Here is a 20,301-nt window from a genome sequence, read left to right as displayed (position 1 = left end):
GTAGACTGTGACAAGTGGAAATTTTAAAAAGGCACATTTAAAAAGAAAACCTCTTTTTAAACTATTAAGTAAAAAGGAAGTAAATAAAACCACTGCCTTATAACGTACACAAGCATCCTGAGGTCAGGTGGGGGAGGGAGGGAGGGAGGGAGGAGGTGGGAGGGAGGAGGTGGGAGGGAGGTCAGTGTCAAGGAAACTGGTTCCGTTATGAAAATTACTAATAGAGAAAAGCAAAAGGAGTACAATCAAAATGAGGTAAAATTAAGAGAATGAAAATCAAAGATATTTAATATATAAATTGAAAACCAAGAGACATAGTGTATGCAGGCGTTTCCCAGTGGAATAACACTTTTTTGCATTCACGACGATGATTGTTATGATAAAGGTGGCTCTCGGTTTTTATAAACTCAGAATGGCTGGTTGCTCAAAGATGATATACCAGCACAGTCCCTTGATAAATTCCGAGTTCCCAGGAACGGATATGTGGATGTGGCTGCAGTCTTCCTTTCTCTGTTGAGACTTTGATTCCGTGATGAGTCGACCTGTCTCTAGTATGTTCTACAATCACAGTGTCCTCTGTAGGTGACCAAACTGCATCTAGAGCTGACAAGGAAACAAAGGTTACCAGATGGTCACATAAATACGTAAATCTCTGAAGGCGAAAAGGCGATGGCACTTTAGCTTTAATGTTAAACAAATTCATTACTGGTAATCATAAATAGTCTAAAGTAAAAACCAACAGTGAAGATTACTGGTGCCATAAGCTGAGTAAGATTTAAAAAATATATGCTACTAAATAGTGATGAACAAGTTCGTTGTTACATTATCTGTACCTGGTCTGGATGGAGTCAAATACTAGATAATTTAATAGTAGTAAGGGAGTAGTAAGGGAGAAAAAGTTAGCATATGAGAAGTTTTTACAAAGTAGAAGTGATGCAAGGAGGGAAGAGTATATGGAGAAAAAGAGAGAAGTTAAGAGAGTGGTGAAGCAATGTAAAAAGAGAGCAAATGAGAGAGTGGGTGAGATGTTATCAACAAATTTTGTTGAAAATAAGAAAAAGTTTTGGAGTGAGATTAACAAGTTAAGAAAGCCTAGAGAACAAATGGATTTGTCAGTTAAAAATAGGAGAGGAGAGTTATTAAATGGAGAGTTAGAGGTATTGGGAAGATGGAGGGAATATTTTGAGGAATTGTTAAATGTTGATGAAGATAGGGAAGCTGTGATTTCGTGTATAGGGCAAGGAGGAATAACATCTTGTAGGAGTGAGGAAGAGCCAGTTGTGAGTGTGGGGGAAGTTCGTGAGGCAGTAGGTAAAATGAAAGGGGGTAAGGCAGCCGGGATTGATGGGATAAAGATAGAAATGTTAAAAGCAGGTGGGGATATAGTTTTGGAGTGGTTGGTGCAATTATTTAATAAATGTATGGAAGAGGGTAAGGTACCTAGGGATTGGCAGAGAGCATGCATAGTTCCTTTGTATAAAGGCAAAGGGGATAAAAGAGAGTGCAAAAATTATAGGGGGATAAGTCTGTTGAGTGTACCTGGTAAGGTGTATGGTAGAGTTATAATTGAAAGAATTAAGAGTAAGACGGAGAATAGGATAGCAGATGAACAAGGAGGCTTTAGGAAAGGTAGGGGGTGTGTGGACCAGGTGTTTACAGTGAAACATATAAGTGAACAGTATTTAGATAAGGCTAAAGAGGTCTTTGTGGCATTTATGGATTTGGAAAAGGCGTATGACAGGGTGGATAGGGGGGCAATGTGGCAGATGTTGCAAGTGTATGGTGTAGGAGGTAGGTTACTGAAAGCAGTGAAGAGTTTTTACGAGGATAGTGAGGCTCAAGTTAGAGTATGTAGGAAAGAGGGAAATTTTTTCCCAGTAAAGGTAGGCCTTAGACAAGGATGTGTGATGTCACCGTGGTTGTTTAATATATTTATAGATGGGGTTGTAAGAGAAGTAAATGCGAGGGTCTTGGCAAGAGGCGTGGAGTTAAAAGATAAAGAATCACACACAAAATGGGAGTTGTCACAGCTGCTCTTTGCTGATGACACTGTGCTCTTGGGAGATTCTGAAGAGAAGTTGCAGAGATTGGTGGATGAATTTGGTAGGGTGTGCAAAAGAAGAAAATTAAAGGTGAATACAGGAAAGAGTAAGGTTATGAGGATAACAAAAAGATTAGGTGATGAAAGATTGAATATCAGATTGGAGGGAGAGAGTATGGAGGAGGTGAACGTATTCAGATATTTGGGAGTGGACGTGTCAGCGGATGGGTCTATGAAAGATGAGGTGAATCATAGAATTGATGAGGGAAAAAGAGTGAGTGGTGCACTTAGGAGTCTGTGGAGACAAAGAACTTTGTCCTTGGAGGCAAAGAGGGGAATGTATGAGAGTATAGTTTTACCAACGCTCTTATATGGGTGTGAAGCGTGGGTGATGAATGTTGCAGCGAGGAGAAGGCTGGAGGCAGTGGAGATGTCATGTCTGAGGGCAATGTGTGGTGTGAATATAATGCAGAGAATTCGTAGTTTGGAAGTTAGGAGGAGGTGCGGGATTACCAAAACTGTTGTCCAGAGGGCTGAGGAAGGGTTGTTGAGGTGGTTCGGACATGTAGAGAGAATGGAGCGAAACAGAATGACTTCAAGAGTGTATCAGTCTGTAGTGGAAGGAAGGCGGGGTAGGGGTCGGCCTAGGAAGGGTTGGAGGGAGGGGGTAAAGGAGGTTTTGTGTGCGAGGGGCTTGGACTTCCAGCAGGCATGCGTGAGCGTGTTTGATAGGAGTGAATGGAGACAAATGGTTTTTAATACTTGACGTGCTGTTGGAGTGTGAGCAAAGTAACATTTATGAAGGGATTCAGGGAAACCGGCAGGCCGGACTTGAGTTCTGGAGATGGGAAGTACAGTGCCTGCACTCTGAAGGAGGGGTGTTAATGTTGCAGTTTAAAAACTGTAGTGTAAAGCACCCTTCTGGCAAGACAGTGATGGAGTGAATGATGGTGAAAGTTTTTCTTTTTCGGGCCACCCTGCCTTGGTGGGAATCGGCCAGTGTGATAATAAAAAAATTAATTTAATTTATATTCGTATTAATTTAATTTATATTCATATTAAGCGCTAAACCCATATGGGGTCATTCAGCGCAAGACTTGGTGGAGACTCGATCCTCCGTCCCCCAGGCGCGAGATGGACGCGCTTCCTATTTGTACTTACCTATATACCTAAATCATAGTTCATGAGGTGGAATCGGAGGTTACGGTAGACTACACAGGCGCCTGTGTAGTCCAGGGAAGGAAAATCAAGCTGAGAGATTTTCAAGTTGGAAAAATGTATAGTAAAATACACGTGTGCAGAACAAGACTTGATATAGCTCTACCCAGTTTTTTCAACTTGATAAAATACTGCACAGTGTGAAACGTTGTCACTATGCAAACTTCCTTTGCATGCAAGCATTTTTTGTTATACTTCTTTCCAGAGCAAAACGTTTTTGCCATGAAATCTTTCTCTGCATATATGTATTCCATTATGTGGGCATCTCGCTCTTGTATCGTTGAAGATGTAATGGTCACAACTGTTTTCCAGGGTTAGAGGATCAGAAATTCAGTACTGGAGGGAGATCATCTGACAGTTTCCACTGAAATTTGCAATGTACCTAAAGTGAGATGACATATCAAGAATGACTAGGCCAGAAAGTCTGGTAAGATGTAAAACAAGGTAACCACTGACTCATTTTAACCAGAGGAAGACAGGTGAATTCAGACTAAGACACCTTGCCCCCTTCCTAACACACTCCGTTCCACTCTCCCCCCTGTCAAGGTTTGTTGTTTTATAATACTCTAAGTACCCCCCCTTCCCTCCACCATATTCTCTCCTAATCCATCCACACCTTCCCACCCAACCCACATCATACAAGCAACTACCACACATTACAGACAGCCACGTAATATATGTACACACCATGATCAAAGAACACATGCATACTGTTAAGAATAGGTATGATAGGGCCCAAAAGGCTAAACTTGACTCAACTCAATTATGTCAGATGAGTCTCGACTCTCGCAACCACAAATAAGCGAGTACACCAAGGGTAGAAGCTAAAAAGGCAAATGAGTCAGAGACATTGGGAAACAGCACACACACACACAGATAGACGAGCACACAACACTCCTCATAACACCTCACAATATTCACTAACTCCTTCCCACACGGCACCCTTCCCAACCCCCACTGCCTACCACCAGACCCTCCCTCTACTTTATGACCCCCAAAACCCAGACTACATCCCACTATCTTTAAATGCCCTCATTTGAATTAATTCCACCCAATTCTCGTTTCTTTTCTCAGCACCAATAAACCCATATCCCATTGACTCTTCATGATTCACCCCATGCTGTCCAGCATCCCTCCCACCCCATGCTACCCAGCATCCCTCTCGCCCCATGCTACCCAGCATCCCTTCCACCCCATGCTACCCAGCATCCCTCCCACCCCATGCTACCCAGCATCCCTTCCCCCCCATGCTACCCAGCATCCCTTCCACCCCATGCTACCCAGCATCCCTCCCACCCCATGCTACCCAGCATCCCTTCCACCCCATGCTACCCAGCATCCCTTCCACCCCATGCTACCCAGCATCCCTCCCACCACATGCTACCAGCATCCCTCCCACCACATACTACCCAGCATCCTTCCCATGCTGCCCAGCATCCCTTCTGCACATCCACATTATCGGAGTGTATCTAATGTTTCCTTAAATATACACAGTAGGCAGTATATGTGTGGGCCTTCAATACCATTGTAAAATTTAAGAATGTTGCACAGTACCAGTTGGTCTATTAGGCCAGCAACCAGACGACCTAGTCTGGGACCGGTCCGCGGTCCCGGGAGTGACTACCACCCATAGGATGAGTTTAAAGTGCCTAACGCATACAAGATGGGGCATGAGGTGACTGCCACCCACCGGATGGGGCATGGAGTATACAAAACAAATGATGAAAGTAATCTAGTGGCTGTGATTTCCCATTGTGGTTTACTCGTCTCAGAATCAAAATGGCGATTGTGATGACACATTTCCTGTGCCCCACCCAGTGAGATATCTTGCTTCTGTAAGTTGCAAATTGCCTTCTATCCCTCCTTCCTTCTGTCAACAACCTGTTCAGCAGGCAAATTCCAGCCTCACCCAGACAACCCCACCTCCACTCCCTCCACTCTCACAAGCCATCACCACATTTCCCACGTTTGCATTTCCGACCATAACTCGGGGAGCATAAAGAACTTTATGAGGCTTACACAGTATTATGCCCAATGACTTCCGGTGATTTTCCTGAATTGCTTTCGTAGGGTTGTGTGTGGGTGTGGTAAGTGTGTCGTGGTGGTTTAGGTGTGGTACGGGTGCGAGTGTAATATACCTGGAGAAAGTTTCGGGGGTCAACGCTCCCGCGACCCGGTCTGTGACCAGGCCTCATGGTGGATCAGGGCCTGATCAACCAGGCTGTTACTGCTGGCCGCACGCAATCCAATGTACGAACCACAGCCCGGCTGGTCAGGTACTGACTTTAGGTGCCTGTCCAGTGCCTGCTAGGAGACAGCCAGAGGTCTATTGGTAATCCCCCTTATGTATGCTGGGAGGCAGTTGAACAGTCTTGGGCCCCTGACACTTATTGTGTTGTCTCTTATCGTGCTAGCGGCACCCCTACTTTTCATTGGGAGGACGTTGCATCGTCTGCCAAGTCTTTTGCTTTCGTAGGGATTTTCCAAATGTATATAATCATGTATCTCTCCCTCCTGCGTTCTAGGGAGTACAGGTTTAGGAACTTCAAGCGTTCCCAGTAATTGAGGTGGTTTATCGCAGTTATGCGTGCCGTGAAGGTTCTCGGTACATTTTCTACATCAGCAATTTCACCTGCCTTGAAAGGTGCTGTTAGTGTGCAGCAATATTCCAGCCTAGATAGAGCAAGCGATCTGAAGAGTGTCATCATGGGCTTTGCATCCCTAGTTTTGAAGGTTCTCATTATCCATCCTGTCATTTTTCTAGCAGATGCGATTGATACAATGTTATGGTCCTTGAAGGTGAGATCCTCCGACACGATCACCCCCAGGTTTTTGACATTAGCTTTTCGCTCTATTGTGTGGTTGGAATTTGTTTTATATTCCGATGAAGTTTTAATTTCCTCACGTTTTCCATATCGGAGTAATTGAAATTTCTCATCATTGAACTTCATATTGTTTTCTGTAGCCCATTTGGTTGCTGTCTGCCTGGAGTCTTGCAGTGTCTTCAATGGAGGACACTGTCATGCAAATTCGGGTGTCATTTGCAAAGGAAGACACGGCGCTGTGGCTTTTATTCCTGTCTATATTTATGGTGGTAGTGTGGATTTTGTAAGAGTGTGGTGGTGGTGTTGTGGGTGTGGTGGTTTGTGAGTATGGGCATAGAAGTGTGGGGGTGGTAATGAAAATAGCAGCGAGTGCGGGTAGTCATGATTTTGGTCACTCGGTGAGGACACCAACATGGGGAGTTTCGAATAATTCACTAAATAATGTTGTGTCTGGCCCATGTATCACTTAACTTAGTCGAGCCTCCATCGTCACTATGTCTTAACTTAATTGTCCTCCATCGTCAATATCACTTACGAGGCCTGGTCTAGGATCGGGCCGCGGGGGCGATGACCAAGAAACCTTCGTCGTTAGTATCCCTTAACTTTAGTCAAACCTCCAACATATACATGCTTTCAAATCGTGTCCTTAAAGGAAAACCTTTTAGTGGTTTCCAAAATTATTGTTTTCTTTGCGCATAACTTGAGAAGGCCTAATCTGATTGGCTTCAAATCTCCAATGCTTGTTTACAGTACCTAGGGCTAAATTTTTGAAACTGTTGGCATGTGTATGTGACCTATGGCCAAAGCTGTTCTGTTGAGCCCATTCCCAGAAGCCTGGAATTATAAATGATGGTAAACTTTATTTCTACAAAGTGTATGGCATAGTTTCATAGTGGCATAGTTTCACGCATGAAAAAAAGGTCATTCAAGTGATTCTCGCCACATCACTGGGACTGCAAATGACCAATGTGTCAGTCCATAGGTACAAACAGTACAGCATGTGTGGCGCCCATGTTTTACCTTGATCACCTATCTTGCGACTGAGTGTACAACAGTGCTAATAAGCAATCTTGACAGGATTTGTTATGGTTTTTCATTCATCACATGACGTATTCTCGCCACAAATATAGCAAAAGCTGTCTGCATTGTTCAGGCATCCTCGTCTATTCATGATAATCTGAAATAAAGATATCATATTAAAAAGAAATAGAATGTAAATATGGATATATGTATGCAATAAAGAAATGCAGTCTATGCAAAATGAACACCAATATTAAAAAGAAATAGAATGTAAATATGGATATATGTATGCAATAAAGAAATGCAATCTAGGCAAAATGAACACCAATGTACATAATGAATAGTAGCTTTTTTATTAGGTAAGACACATATGCAACAGTTAGGTATCTTTATTTCGAAACGTTTCGCCTACACAGTAGGCTTCTTCAGTCGAGTACAGAAAAGTTGATAGAAGCAGTAGCAGTAGCTTTTTTGTAAATATATCTGAACACTGGAACAGCCAGAGCACAACTAGTGCTCTCCGACTCCTCTCTTCCTAACAAGCAGGCATGATGTATAGGATTCATGCTTATGCATGAAAACAGTCTCAAGGCTGTCCTCAGAGGGGTATTCAAGATTATTATGCGCTGTGTTGCCAATATCTTACTTGGTGAGTTAATTCTGACCGTAAAAAGTTTTAATTTTTTAGAAGTAGCAAAAGTAGTTTTGTCCAGTGTTATATTTGTTCTAAGGTCAGAAAACAGGACAAGTGTTTCGAGACGCAGGTCTTGGTCATATGATGACCCGCTGCTGGAGCCTTTGGTCAGAATGAACATTAAAATGGTATGAAATACCGACAGATTGTTAGGTAAGACACATATGCAACAGTTAGGTATCTTTATTTCGAAACGTTTCGCCTACACAGTAGGCTTCTTCAGTCGAGTACAGAAAGGTTGATAGAAGCAGAAGATACTTGAAGACGATGTAGGCGAAACGTTTCGAAATAAAGATACCTAACTGTTGCATATGTGTCTTACCTAACAAACAGCCTTTGGTCATTTGACCGAGGCCTTCCGCTGGCTTACCGGTCCACCCCTTTAAAAACTATCGTTGTGATTCTAACCATTAGATCTTCTTCTAAGGTGACAGATTCTGTCCCTTGAAATCTCTATTGTTGACTTCATTCAGTGTTTCAAGAAAAATACTGTTATGCTTTTGTACCAGGTTTTTAAGCTTTTGTTTGTTTGCTCCTGAATGTACAGTGCAGAAGTATTAGCATTCGTACACCAGTAATCTGATATATGTTTCTATTTACTTTCAGAATCAGTAATGCTGCATCAAATCTGTTTTTGGCCCAACTTATAGCAAGAGTGTTAAGACCTGTAAAAAACTCAAGAAACTAAACAGAAGCACGAGTCAAGTAATTACATAAGATGAAAAGATAGCCCACGATGGGTCTCTTCAGCCACACCACGGCCTTTAATGGCCAGAAATATTCAAAGCTAAAGAAAGAATGTCTTAAAAGAGGTCAGTTATTAGTATAAAATTTATAAGGAGTAATATTAGTGTTGTTTACTTACAATGGTAAATCTAACTACCAAGTAGTATGAATTAGCTCCGGCGTTGAGTGCTGACTCAGGGAGTGGGGTTAGGTTTCTTGTATAAAAAAAAACTACTATCCCATAGGCCCAAAATATAACTGTGTTCATTGCAGAACCCTCTTATTAAAGCAGAATTTACATAATATCTTGAAAAGTTCAAAAAAAACTCCTAAACTCAATATTTACCAAAGAGAATGTAACAATTATAGGAGACTATTTAGGTCTTGAGTATAGTGGACACTGTACAGAAGAATGATTGAAGAGGAATAAGGTGGATTTAGGAAGGGAGAGGGAATATATGTATCGAGTGTTTATGCAGTGAAGCATGAGACTTAATAGTTCTTTGACAAAGGTAAGGACTGTTCATTGCACTTATGGATTTGGAGAAGACACGTTATGGGTTGGATAAAAGAGTGAAAAAAACATGTTATATGGTGGATAAGAGAGTGAAAATACATGTTATAAGGTGGATAAGAGAGTAATATGGCTAGCATTTCAAATAACAAAAGTAGTCAGTAAACCATTAAATTACGTTGGCCCATAATGCCTAGGCATAATAGAGGCTCTCTTTGTACTGCAACCCATTATTGTAAATACATAATCTCAATGTACTATTTGCAAAGAAATAAATAAATTTGGATTTTGAATTTGAGACTCATACTGCAGGCTTTATTAGCCAGTGTATTTATGAACTCTGGTGATGCCATCACAGAATTTTCCACTTTCTTGGGGCAGGGAAGCTTTTTTATTTGTATGCTTAGTCTCATACACCTTTGAATATCTACTACTGAGCATATTTTGCAACAAAATTGGTAAACTAAAAGTTCATGTGGTAGTTTTATGAATCAGTTGAAGTAGATTACAGTAAAATACTGTACTGCAGGTACTGGACTGTACGTTCAAATTCTTATTAAAGAGCTCCTATAAAATAAATAAATTAATAAATACCTATTTAGCGAATGTGTTTATTAAATACACTTTCTTTTCAGGAGAGAAATTCAGTGACCCAAAATTTCCTCCCCATGACTCATCACTGTTCTTCTCGAAGCAACCTCCTGGAGTTGTTACCTGGAAGCGGCCGCAGGTAAGGTAATTCCTGCAGAGAATGGTACATACTTGATACAGGAACCTGGTACAGTATATGTACTCACCTATATGTGGTTGCAGGGTTCGAATCACAGCTCCTGGCCCCGACATAATATAAATACACTTGTGCTACCAACACTAGAACATTTTATTAGGAAGTATTTTGTTTTCCTCAAGTTTTGTTAATCCATTATAGGACATGGTAATAAAGTATTACTGTGTATTCAGTAATTTCAGTATAGAGAAAGATGTCAGGTGTGGGACGCATCAAGGTGATGTCTCTCTCAATCTCTCTTAACCCGTGTGATGATTGTGGCAAAATATATGGAGGAAAAATGGCAAGAAGTCTAGAACAACGCCATAGATAGCATAAATATACCTATAATAACAGGGACAGTATAAACATTTGTGAGATTCACCACAATTCACATGACCATTTGATAAAACAGGAATAGGCGAGGCTTATAATCAAAGAAACCAATCTGCAGAAAAGACGTTGCCTTAAATCAGCATTGAACACTGTTTTTGATGCAGGTCCAGAAATTCGGTAGTTTTACCATTTCAGTTGTGCTGGCCAAGTGCTACCCCATGAAATGTATAGCCCTTGTGGCTTAGCGCTTTGTTTTGATAATAATAATAATAATAATAATAATAATAATAATAATAATAATAATAATAATAATAATAATAATAATAATAATAATAATAATAATAATAATAATAATACCCAATGAAAACTTCATGATCAGGTGACGACCAACACATCGACTCGATATCTCCCCACCTGACATCTTTTTCCTTTTATCTGCTTTATTGTATGTTCTCTGTTAGATTGACACACAAGTGTTTATTACATTCTGTATATGATGGGGAAGCAGACATGAATAAGAGTAAGACTTTTATTTAATGACTTTTGATTCCCTGTTTGTGAAAAAAATAAATAAAAGACTTGCTCCATTATATAATAATAATAATAATAATAATAATAATAATAATAATAATAATAATAATAATAATAATAATAATAATAATAATAATAGGAGGAGGAGGGGTAGAGGTCGTCCTAGGAAAGGATCTTTTGCTCGCCAATAAAATCCCACGTACCAATGCCCATGCCGGGGACTACCTAGATGGGAATTTCCCAAATTCCTTCTATCTTGCACCAACTGAGCCCACGGAAGTAACCGAGATTATAAAGTCACTTAAAAATAACTCAGGGAATCTGTCTCATGTCTCACCATTATTGTACAAGCGAGCAGCCCATGTCCTTTCGCATGCTATTTCATTACTTTTTAACAAGTCACTAGAAACTAGCACCTTCCCGAAACTACTCAAGACGGCAAGGGTTACACCAATACATAAAGGTGGTGACCCTACAGATTTAAACAACTATAGGCCAATATCAAACTTACCATTGCTAACCAAAATCTTTGAGAAACTCGTGCACAGGAGACTATATTCATTTATAACGGCGGAAAACATACTCAACCCCTGCCAATTTGGATTCAGGAAAAATAAAAGCACTAATGATGCAATTATAAAAATGCTAGATCTGCTTTACACAGCATTGGAAAATAAGGAATATCCACTAGGAATTTTTATTGACCTAAGAAAAGCTTTTGACACAGTAGACCACGGCATCCTACTCCACAAACTTGACCATTATGGTATAAGAGGCCATGCGCTTGCATATTTCAAATCTTACCTTACTAATAGGTATCAGTATGTCACCATTAAAGACACAGCATCAACAGCACAGCCACTTGATACTGGAGTTCCGCAGGGAAGTGTCCTTGGTCCCCTGCTCTTCCTCATATACATCAATGATCTTCCAAACGTATCCCAACACCTGAAACCCATTCTCTTTGCTGACGACACGACTTATGTCATCTCTCACCCTAATCTTGCCACCCTCAACACCATTGTTAAGGAGGAGCTGATCAAAATATCGACTTGGATGACAGCCAATAAACTTACACTTAACACTGACAAAACCTACTATATTATGTTTGGTAGCAGAGCAGGAGTTGCGCAAATTAACATTAAGATCGACAACACTAAATATATATAAGGAACGTGCACGGTAAGCTGTCCAATATACAAAAACAGTTAGAAACAGAAATACAAATAGCTAGAGCTTCATTTAAGGAGGTTATTAATAGAATATTCAAGAGGTTGCTAGTAGAATTGCAGTAAATCAACCATTCAAATCATTATGAAGCTGTGTGTAGTCTGTGGTCAGTCAAACAAACGGGCTTCCACATGGATAAATTGTCATTTTTGTGGAAATTGGTGTCACGCCCCTTGTGCAGATATCCAAGAACTAGCTACAAGCAGTATTAAAACGGAAATGTTTTTGGGTATGCCCAAATGAGATAAATCTGTGGACTAAAATCACAAGGGTATTAAAAGAGGACAACATCAAAGCTGCTTTCATAGAAAACCTGGAAGCTTTCTACAACAGATGGGAACATAAAAAGTCTGGGCTGAATGGTACTGCCCTTGATACTGGCCATGTAGTCAGAAACTGTAAGGCTGGAGATGAAGTCCTGGTAGTCAGTAAATGTGGGGCTGATAGTGCTGTCCTGGGAGACAGTAATGGTGAAGCTGGAGGTGCTGTCCTGGGAGACAGTAATGTTGAAGCTGGAAGTGCTGTCCTGGGAGACAGTAATGGTGAAGCTGGAGGTGCTGTCCCCTCATGGAAGGTTCCTTGATGTTGGTGAGGGGCTCTTGATTTAGGGAATTGGATCTGTGCTCCAGTTCCCCGAATTAAGCCTGAATGCCTTCCACATCCCCCCCTCCCCTGGGCGCTGTATAATCCTACGGGTTTAGCGCTTCCCCCTTGATTATAATAATAATGGAGGTGCTGTCCTGGGAGACAGTAATGGTGAAGCTGGAGGTGCTGTCCTGGGAGACAGTAATGGTGAAGCTGGAGATGCTGTCCTGGGACACAGTAATGGTGAAGCTGGAGATTTTGTCCAGGTAGTCGGGAATTATACGCAGGAAGGAATACATATAAATGACCTCATAGGGGACAGGAGCCATAGTAGGGAAACAAGTGTAGTCAAAGATAAGATAAAACCAATATTGCAAACTAGAAATACCGCAGGAAATAGCAAACAAGAGGACTCCACTAGCAATAGTGAGGATATATTACCAAAAACAACTGGTGGGAGCTCCATTGTTGGTGCTAGGGATGATAGAAGTAAGACAGGGAAACATGCACCAACAGGGAATACAGTCACAGAAACCCAAGGCAAACGGAAACCAAGCCTGTGCACATACTATGCACTTGGTATCTGCTGGCATGGGAAATCTGGAAAAACAGATGGGACGTGCAACTATGACCACCCTAGAAAATGCCATGCCCATATGACAACAGGAAAATGCAAACTCCCTTCCTGTAAGCTTTTTCACCCTGAACTGTGTACCTCTTCAGTACAGGAAAGACTGTGCTATAACTTAAATTGCCAGGCATACCATCTAAAGGGGACAAAAAGATACAAAACATCCAGGCCATGGGAAAACCTGGGTAGCCACAGCCACTCAAGAGGGAGAGGTTTTTTAGTGCCAGGAAGGAAAAAAAACTGGCAGGAAATGGCAGAAATCGTACACCAAATCCAGTCATTCCTGGAGTGGAACCACAGTCGATGGCCTCCACTCCAAACCAACAGATACAGATACTAATGCCGGAAAAAAAAATCCCCCCCCAGTACCAACAATACCACCAGTCCGATAACATTCTTCTTTGCAAATATACAGGGTCTAAAGCCAGCAACAAACAACAAAATACCTTTCATCCGTGGACTGCTTGCAGAGGCAAAGGCAATGTTCGCAGCTTTCACTGAGACCCACATAAAGGATCACTTGGACAACGAAATATGGATCCCAGGTTACAACCTATACAGATGTGACAGAGTGAACAGGCAAAAGGGGGGGGTTGGCCTGTACATTGCAGAGTCACTTGTTTGCACAGAACTGCTTAATGCCTGAAATGATGTAGTGGAAGTTTTAGCAGTAAAGGTCGAGAACCAAAACCTAGTCATTGTGGTAGTCTACAAGCCTCCGGATGCAACATCCCAGCAATTCCAGGAACAGCTGTTAAAAATTGACCACTGTCTGGAAAATCTTCCAGCTCCTGCACCCAACATCTTGCTCCTGGGGGATTTCAACTTAAGGCACCTAAAATGGAGGAATATAGCAAATAATATTGTTGCAGTAATAACACCAGGAGGCAGCTCTGATGAAAACTCACACTCACACGAGCTTTTAAATCTCTGCACAAAATTCAATTTAAACCAGCAAATAATAGAGCCTACTAGACTGGAGAATACACTAGACCTCATCTTCACTAACAATGATGATCTGATAAGAAATGTCACCATATCAAAAACAATATACTCAGATCACAACATAATTGAGGTTCAGACATGTATGCGTGGAGCCCCAGACCGACATAATGAGACTAGTCACGAGGGAGCATTCACCAAATTCAACTTCAATAACAAAAACATAAAGTGGGACCAAGTAAACCAAGTCCTAACTGATATAAGCTGGGAAGATATACTAAGCAACACAGACCCCAACTTATGCCTAGAACAGATTAACTCGGTGGCACTCGATGTATGCACAAGGCTTATTCCTCTAAGAAAAAGGAGGAGTAGATGTAAAATAGAAAGAGACAGGCGCTCCCTTTACAGGCGACGGAAAAGAATAACAGAGCGGCTAAAAGAGGTCAATATATCTGAAATGCGTAGGGAGACACTGGTCAGAGAAATAGCAAGCATCAAACTTAAGCTAAAAGAATCCTTTAGGAGTCAGGAATCGCGGGAAGAACTAAAAGCCATAAATGAAATCGAAAGAAACCCAAAGTATTTCTTCTCCTATGCCAAATCAAAATCGAGAACAACGTCCAGTATTGGGCCCCTACTTAAACAAGATGGGTCCTACACAGATGACAGCAAGGAAATGAGTGAGCTACTCAAGTCCCAATATGACTCAGTTTTTAGCAAGCCGCTCTTAGCGCTTCTTTTTTATTATAATAATAATAATAGCAAGCCGCTAACCAGACTGAGAGTCGAAGATCAAAATGAATTTTTTATGAGAGAGCCACAAAATTTGATTAACACAAGCCTATCCGATGTTATCCTGACGCCAAATGACTTCGAACAGGCGATAAATGACATGCCCATGCACTCTGCCCCAGGGCCAGACTCAGGGAACTCTGTGTTCATCAAGAACTGCAAGAAGCCCCTATCACGAGCCTTTTCCATCCTATGGAGAGGGAGCATGGACACGGGGGTCGTCCCACAGTTACTAAAAACAACAGACATAGCCCCACTCCACAAAGGGGGCAGTAAAGCAACAGCAAAGAACTACAGACCAATAGCACTAACATCCCATATCATAAAAATCTTTGAAAGGGTCCTAAGAAGCAAGATCACCACCCATCTAGAAACCCATTAGTTACACAACCCAGGGCAACATGGGTTTAGAACAGGTCGCTCCTGTCTGTCTCAACTATTGGATCACTACGACAAGGTCCTAAATGCACTAGAAGACAAAAAGAATGCAGATGTAATATATACAGACTGCAAAAGCCTTCGACAAGTGTGACCATGGCGTAATAGCGCACAAAATGCGTGCTAAAGGAATAACAGGAAAAGTCGGTCGATGGATCTATAATTTCCTCACTAACAGAACACAGAGAGTAGTCGTCAACAGAGTAAAGTCCGAGGCAGCTACGGTGAAAAGCTCTGTTCCACAAGGCACAGTACTCGCTCCCATCTTGTTCCTCATCCTCATATCCGACATAGACAAGGATGTCAGCCACAGCACCGTGTCTTCCTTTGCAGATGACACCCGAATCTGCATGACAGTGTCTTCCATTGCAGACACTGCAAGGCTCCAGGCGGACATCAACCAAATCTTTCAGTGGGCTGCAGAAAACAATATGAAGTTCAACGATGAGAAATTTCAATTACTCAGATATGGTAAACATGAGGAAATTAAATCTTCATCAAAGTACAAAACAAATTCTGGCCACAAAATAGAGCGAAACACCAACGTCAAAGACCTGGGAGTGATCATGTCGGAGGATCTCACCTTCAAGGACTATAACATTGTATCAATCGCATCTGCTAGAAAAATGACAGGATGGATAATGAGAACCTTCAAAACTAGGGAGGCCAAGCCCATGATGACACTCTTCAGGTCACTTGTTCTATCTAGGCTGGAATATTGCTGCACACTAACAGCACCTTTCAAGGCAGGTGAAATTGCCGACCTAGAAAATGTACAGAGAACTTTCACGGCGCGCATAACGGAGATAAAACACCTCAATTACTGGGAGCGCTTGAGGTTCCTAAGAACGCAGGAGGGAGAGATACATGATTATATACACCTGGAAAATCCTAGAGGGACTAGTACCGAACTTGCACACGAAAATCACTCACTACGAAAGCAAAAGACTTGGCAGACAATGCACCATCCCCCCAATGAAAAGCAGGGGTGTCACTAGCACGTTAAGAGACCATACAATAAGTGTCAGGGGCCCGAGACTGTTCAACTGCCTCCCAGCACACATAAGGGGGATTACCAACAGACCCCTAGCAGTCTTCAAGCTGGCACTGGACAAGCACCTAAAGTCAATTCCTGATCATCCGGGCTGTGGCTCGTACGTTGGTTTGCGTGCAGCCAGCAGCAATAGCCTGGTTGATCAGGCTCTGATCTACCAGGAGGCCTGGTCACAGACCGGGCCGCGGGGGCGTTGACCCCCGGAACTCTCTCCAGGTAAACTCCAGGTAAACACTCTAATTGCCAGACATAATGAGGGCAAATTCCTATGCCTATACCTCGACAACAACCTGAATTTCTGCACCCATATCCAACACATAACCTAAAAAGTATCCAAAACAGTTGGGATCCTCAGCAAGATATGATACTACTTGCCGCAAAATGCCCTTCTCACACTATACCACTCATTTATCCATACCTCACCTATGCTATTTGTGCTTGGGGATCAACTGCAGCAACACACCTAAAGCCAGTAATAACCCAGCAAAAAGTCGCAGTAAGAATAATCACTAAATCCCATCCCTGGTAACACCCCCTTCCCCACTCTTCATAGATCTAAACTTACTCCCTGTTCAGTACATCCACACTTACTACTGTGCAATCTACATCTACAGGACCTTAAATTTCAATATTAACCTTGACCTAAAACGCTTTCTTGATAGTTGTGACAGAACCCACAGGCATAACACCAGACACAAACATCTCTATGACATTCCCCATGTCCCACTAAACCTTTACAAAAATTCAATGTATGTCAAAGGCCCTAAAATCTGGAACACCCTACCTGAAAACTCTAGAACTGCAGACACATTCATCACCTTCAAAACTACCATTAGAAAACATCTTATCTCCCTGATACACCCCGTCAACTAACTACACGAATACCACCTGGTGGGTCACACTTACACTCACTCACCCGTTTGACCATAAACAGAAATATCAATCTCAATCTTAAAATAATGAATCCTAACTAGTCATAAGTTGGCCTGTGATACTCCAGTACTGAAACTATGTATTGTGCCAAAACAAAAGCATTCACATTGCTAAACTCACAAACTAGTATTTAGTCACTTAGCCATAATACCAACATACCTCATAATTTGTAATATTTTAAATTTAAGAATTAATCTAAGTCTGCCTGAAATGCCTAGCCATGCTAGGTGTTCTAGTGGCACCTTCTGTAATTAGTATTTTACTACATGTAAACCACAGTAACCAAATTCTGTAAACTCAGCAATGTAATCCTTATAGAGAATAAACTTTGAATTTGAATTTGAATTTGAAAAAAGAAAGAAAAAAGGAAAGGATCAAATCAAATCAAATCAAATCAATTTTATTCTCTATAAGGGTTACAATGTGGGGTTTACAGGATTTGGATATTGTGTAGTTTACATGTTATAAAATACTAATTACAGAGGGGGCCACTAGGACACCTAGCATGGCTATGCATTTCGGGGAGACTTAGATTAATTCTTAACATTAAATCCTTACAGATTATGGTATTAAGTCTAGGTGACTACATTATAATTTGTGAGTTTAGCAATGTGAATGCTTTTGTTTTGGCACAATACAAGGTGTCTATATTGGAGTATCATAGGCAAATATGACTAGATAGGATTCATTATTTTAAGATTAAGATTAGTATTTCTGTGTTTATAGTCAGTGGGTGAGTGTGTGTATTTGTGAACCACCAGGTGGTTTTCATGTAGTTAGTTGACGGGGTGTATCAGGGAGATAAGATGTTTTCTAACTGTAGTTTTGAAAGTGATGAGTGTGTCTGCAGTTCTAGAGTTTTCAGGTAGGGTGTTCCAGATTTTAGGTCCTTTGAAATACATTGAAATTTTGTAAAGGTTTAGTCGGACACAGGGAATGTCATAGAGATGTTTGTGTCTGGTGTTATGCCTGTGGATCCTGTCACAACTATCAATAAAGCGTTTTAGGAGGGAGGAAGTCTTTTATTTTGTGTGCGAAGGGTTTGGGCATAAAGCAGGTATGTGTGAGCGTAAGTGGAGACGAATGGTTTTTGGGACTTGACTAGCTGTTGGAGTGTGAGCAGGGTATATTTTGTGAAGGGATTCAGTCAAACCAGTTAGCCAGACTTGAGTCCTGGAGGTGGGAAGTACAATGCTTACACTTTAAAGGAGGGGTTCGGGATATTTGCTGTTTGGAGTGACATGAACTGTCATATCTGCGGGCCTCTGCAAAGACAGTACTCATCTAATTGTGGTTGCAGAGGTCGAGACTCAGCTCCTGGCCCCGCCTCTTCACTGATTGCTACTAGGTCCTCTCTCTGCTCCCTGAGCTTTGTCATACTTCGTCTTAAAGCTATGTATGGTTCCTGCCTTCACTGCTTGCTAGACTATTCCACTTCCTGACAACTCTATGACTGAAGAAATACTTCCTAACATCCCTGTGACTCGTTGGAGTCTTCAGGTTCCAATTGTGACCCCTTGTTTCTGTGTCCCCTCTCTGGAACATCCTGTCTCTGTCCACCTTATATATTCCACACAGTATTTTGTATGTCGCTATCATGTCTCCCCTGACCCTTCTGTCCTTTAGTGTCGTCAGGCCGATTTCCCCCAACCTTTCCTCATAGGACATTCCCCTGAGTTCCGGAACTAACCTTGTTGCAAACCTTTGCACTTTCTCTAATTTCTTGATGTGCTTGACCAGGTGTGTAAGTAAGTTATTTAGGTATACACAAATACAGTTACATAGATTATCATACATAGCAGCATATGTGTAAAGTACCTAGGATAACCCAAAAAAGTCAGACAGAGTGACTTATTGCCATTGGGGTCCTTTTACCTTATTATTATAATATAAAGGTGATAATATCTTATTATTATTCTGTAAAGGAGATAACATCTTATTATCATACTATTAAGACTACCACACGAGGGTCATTAAGACTACTACACAAGGGTCATTAAGACTACTACATGAGGATCATTAGGTCTACAATACGGGTCATTACCAGGAATAAGGTAAAATTACACGTGTCTTAGCTAAAAAGAGTAAAAAATCATAAAAATTCATTCCCCTCCCTTTCTGTAGGTTCCACTGGGCCTAACATATACAGTGTACAGTGTTTTGAACAGTTCCTTATTAAAGTATCGGAATGCTGTTCTTAGTTTTGCCAGGTGCCCATATGCTGCAGCAGTTATCTGATTGATTTGTGCTCCCGGAGATGTGCTCGGCATTATGCTCACCCCAAGATCTTTCTTCTTGAGTGAGGTTTGCAGTCTTTGGCCACCTAGCCTATACTCTGTCTGTGGTCTTCTTTGCCCTTCCCCAATCTTCATGACTTTGCATTTGGTGGGGATGTATTCGATAAGCCAGTTGCTGGACCACGTGTTCAGCCTGTCCAGGTCTCTTTGTAGTCCTGCCTGATCCTCATTTGATTTAATTCTCCTCATTAACTTCACATCATCTGCAAACAGGGACACTTCTGAGTCTATCCCTTCCATCATGTCATTCACATAGTATACCAAAAATAGCACTGGTCCTAGAGTTGACCCCTGTGGGACCCTGCTCGTCACAGGCACCCACTGTGATACCTCATCACGTACCATGACTCAGTGTTGCCTCCCTGTCAGATATTGTCTGATCCATTGCAGTGCCCTTCCTGTTATACGCGCCTGATCCTCCAACTTCTGCACTAATCTCTTGTGAGGAACTATGTTGAAGGCCTTCCTACAGTCTAGGAAAATGCAATCAACCCACCCCTCTCTCTCGTATCTTACTTCTGTTACTTTGTCATAAAACTCAAGAAAGTTTGTGATGCAGGATTTGCTTTCCATGAATCCATGCTGGTTGTTGTTTATAATCTTGTTCCGTTCCAGGTGCTCCACAGGCTTCTTATTTAAAATACTCATTTGTACTTCGTTGTACACTAATTTGTTTACTGTAATTTTTACCACTGAATATATCATTGCTTAGTTAATCTTAGGTT

At 41.5% G+C, this 20,301-nt stretch overlaps 1 protein-coding gene across 4 annotated transcripts in view; it reads left to right on the top strand.

Moving 5' to 3' along the window:
* The window catches only part of LOC128686414 (calpain-5), a 226,938-nt gene that overhangs the window by 82,152 nt on the left and 124,485 nt on the right, over positions 1–20,301 (top strand). For all 4 annotated transcript variants that reach the window (XM_070085725.1, XM_070085726.1, XM_053773326.2 and 1 more), the window contains 2 exons: positions 8,405–8,610; positions 9,674–9,768. In XM_070085725.1, the coding sequence (XP_069941826.1) occupies positions 8,535–8,610; positions 9,674–9,768 (171 nt within the window). In that variant the 5' untranslated portion in view covers positions 8,405–8,534. The remainder of the gene's footprint in view (positions 1–8,404; positions 8,611–9,673; positions 9,769–20,301) is intronic.

The sequence above is a fragment of the Cherax quadricarinatus genome, chromosome 17, assembly GCF_038502225.1.
Source record: "Cherax quadricarinatus isolate ZL_2023a chromosome 17, ASM3850222v1, whole genome shotgun sequence".
NCBI lineage: Eukaryota > Metazoa > Arthropoda > Malacostraca > Decapoda > Parastacidae > Cherax > Cherax quadricarinatus.
The sequence above is the reverse complement of the archived record's forward strand: the minus strand, read 5'-3'. Positions and strand labels throughout refer to the sequence as shown.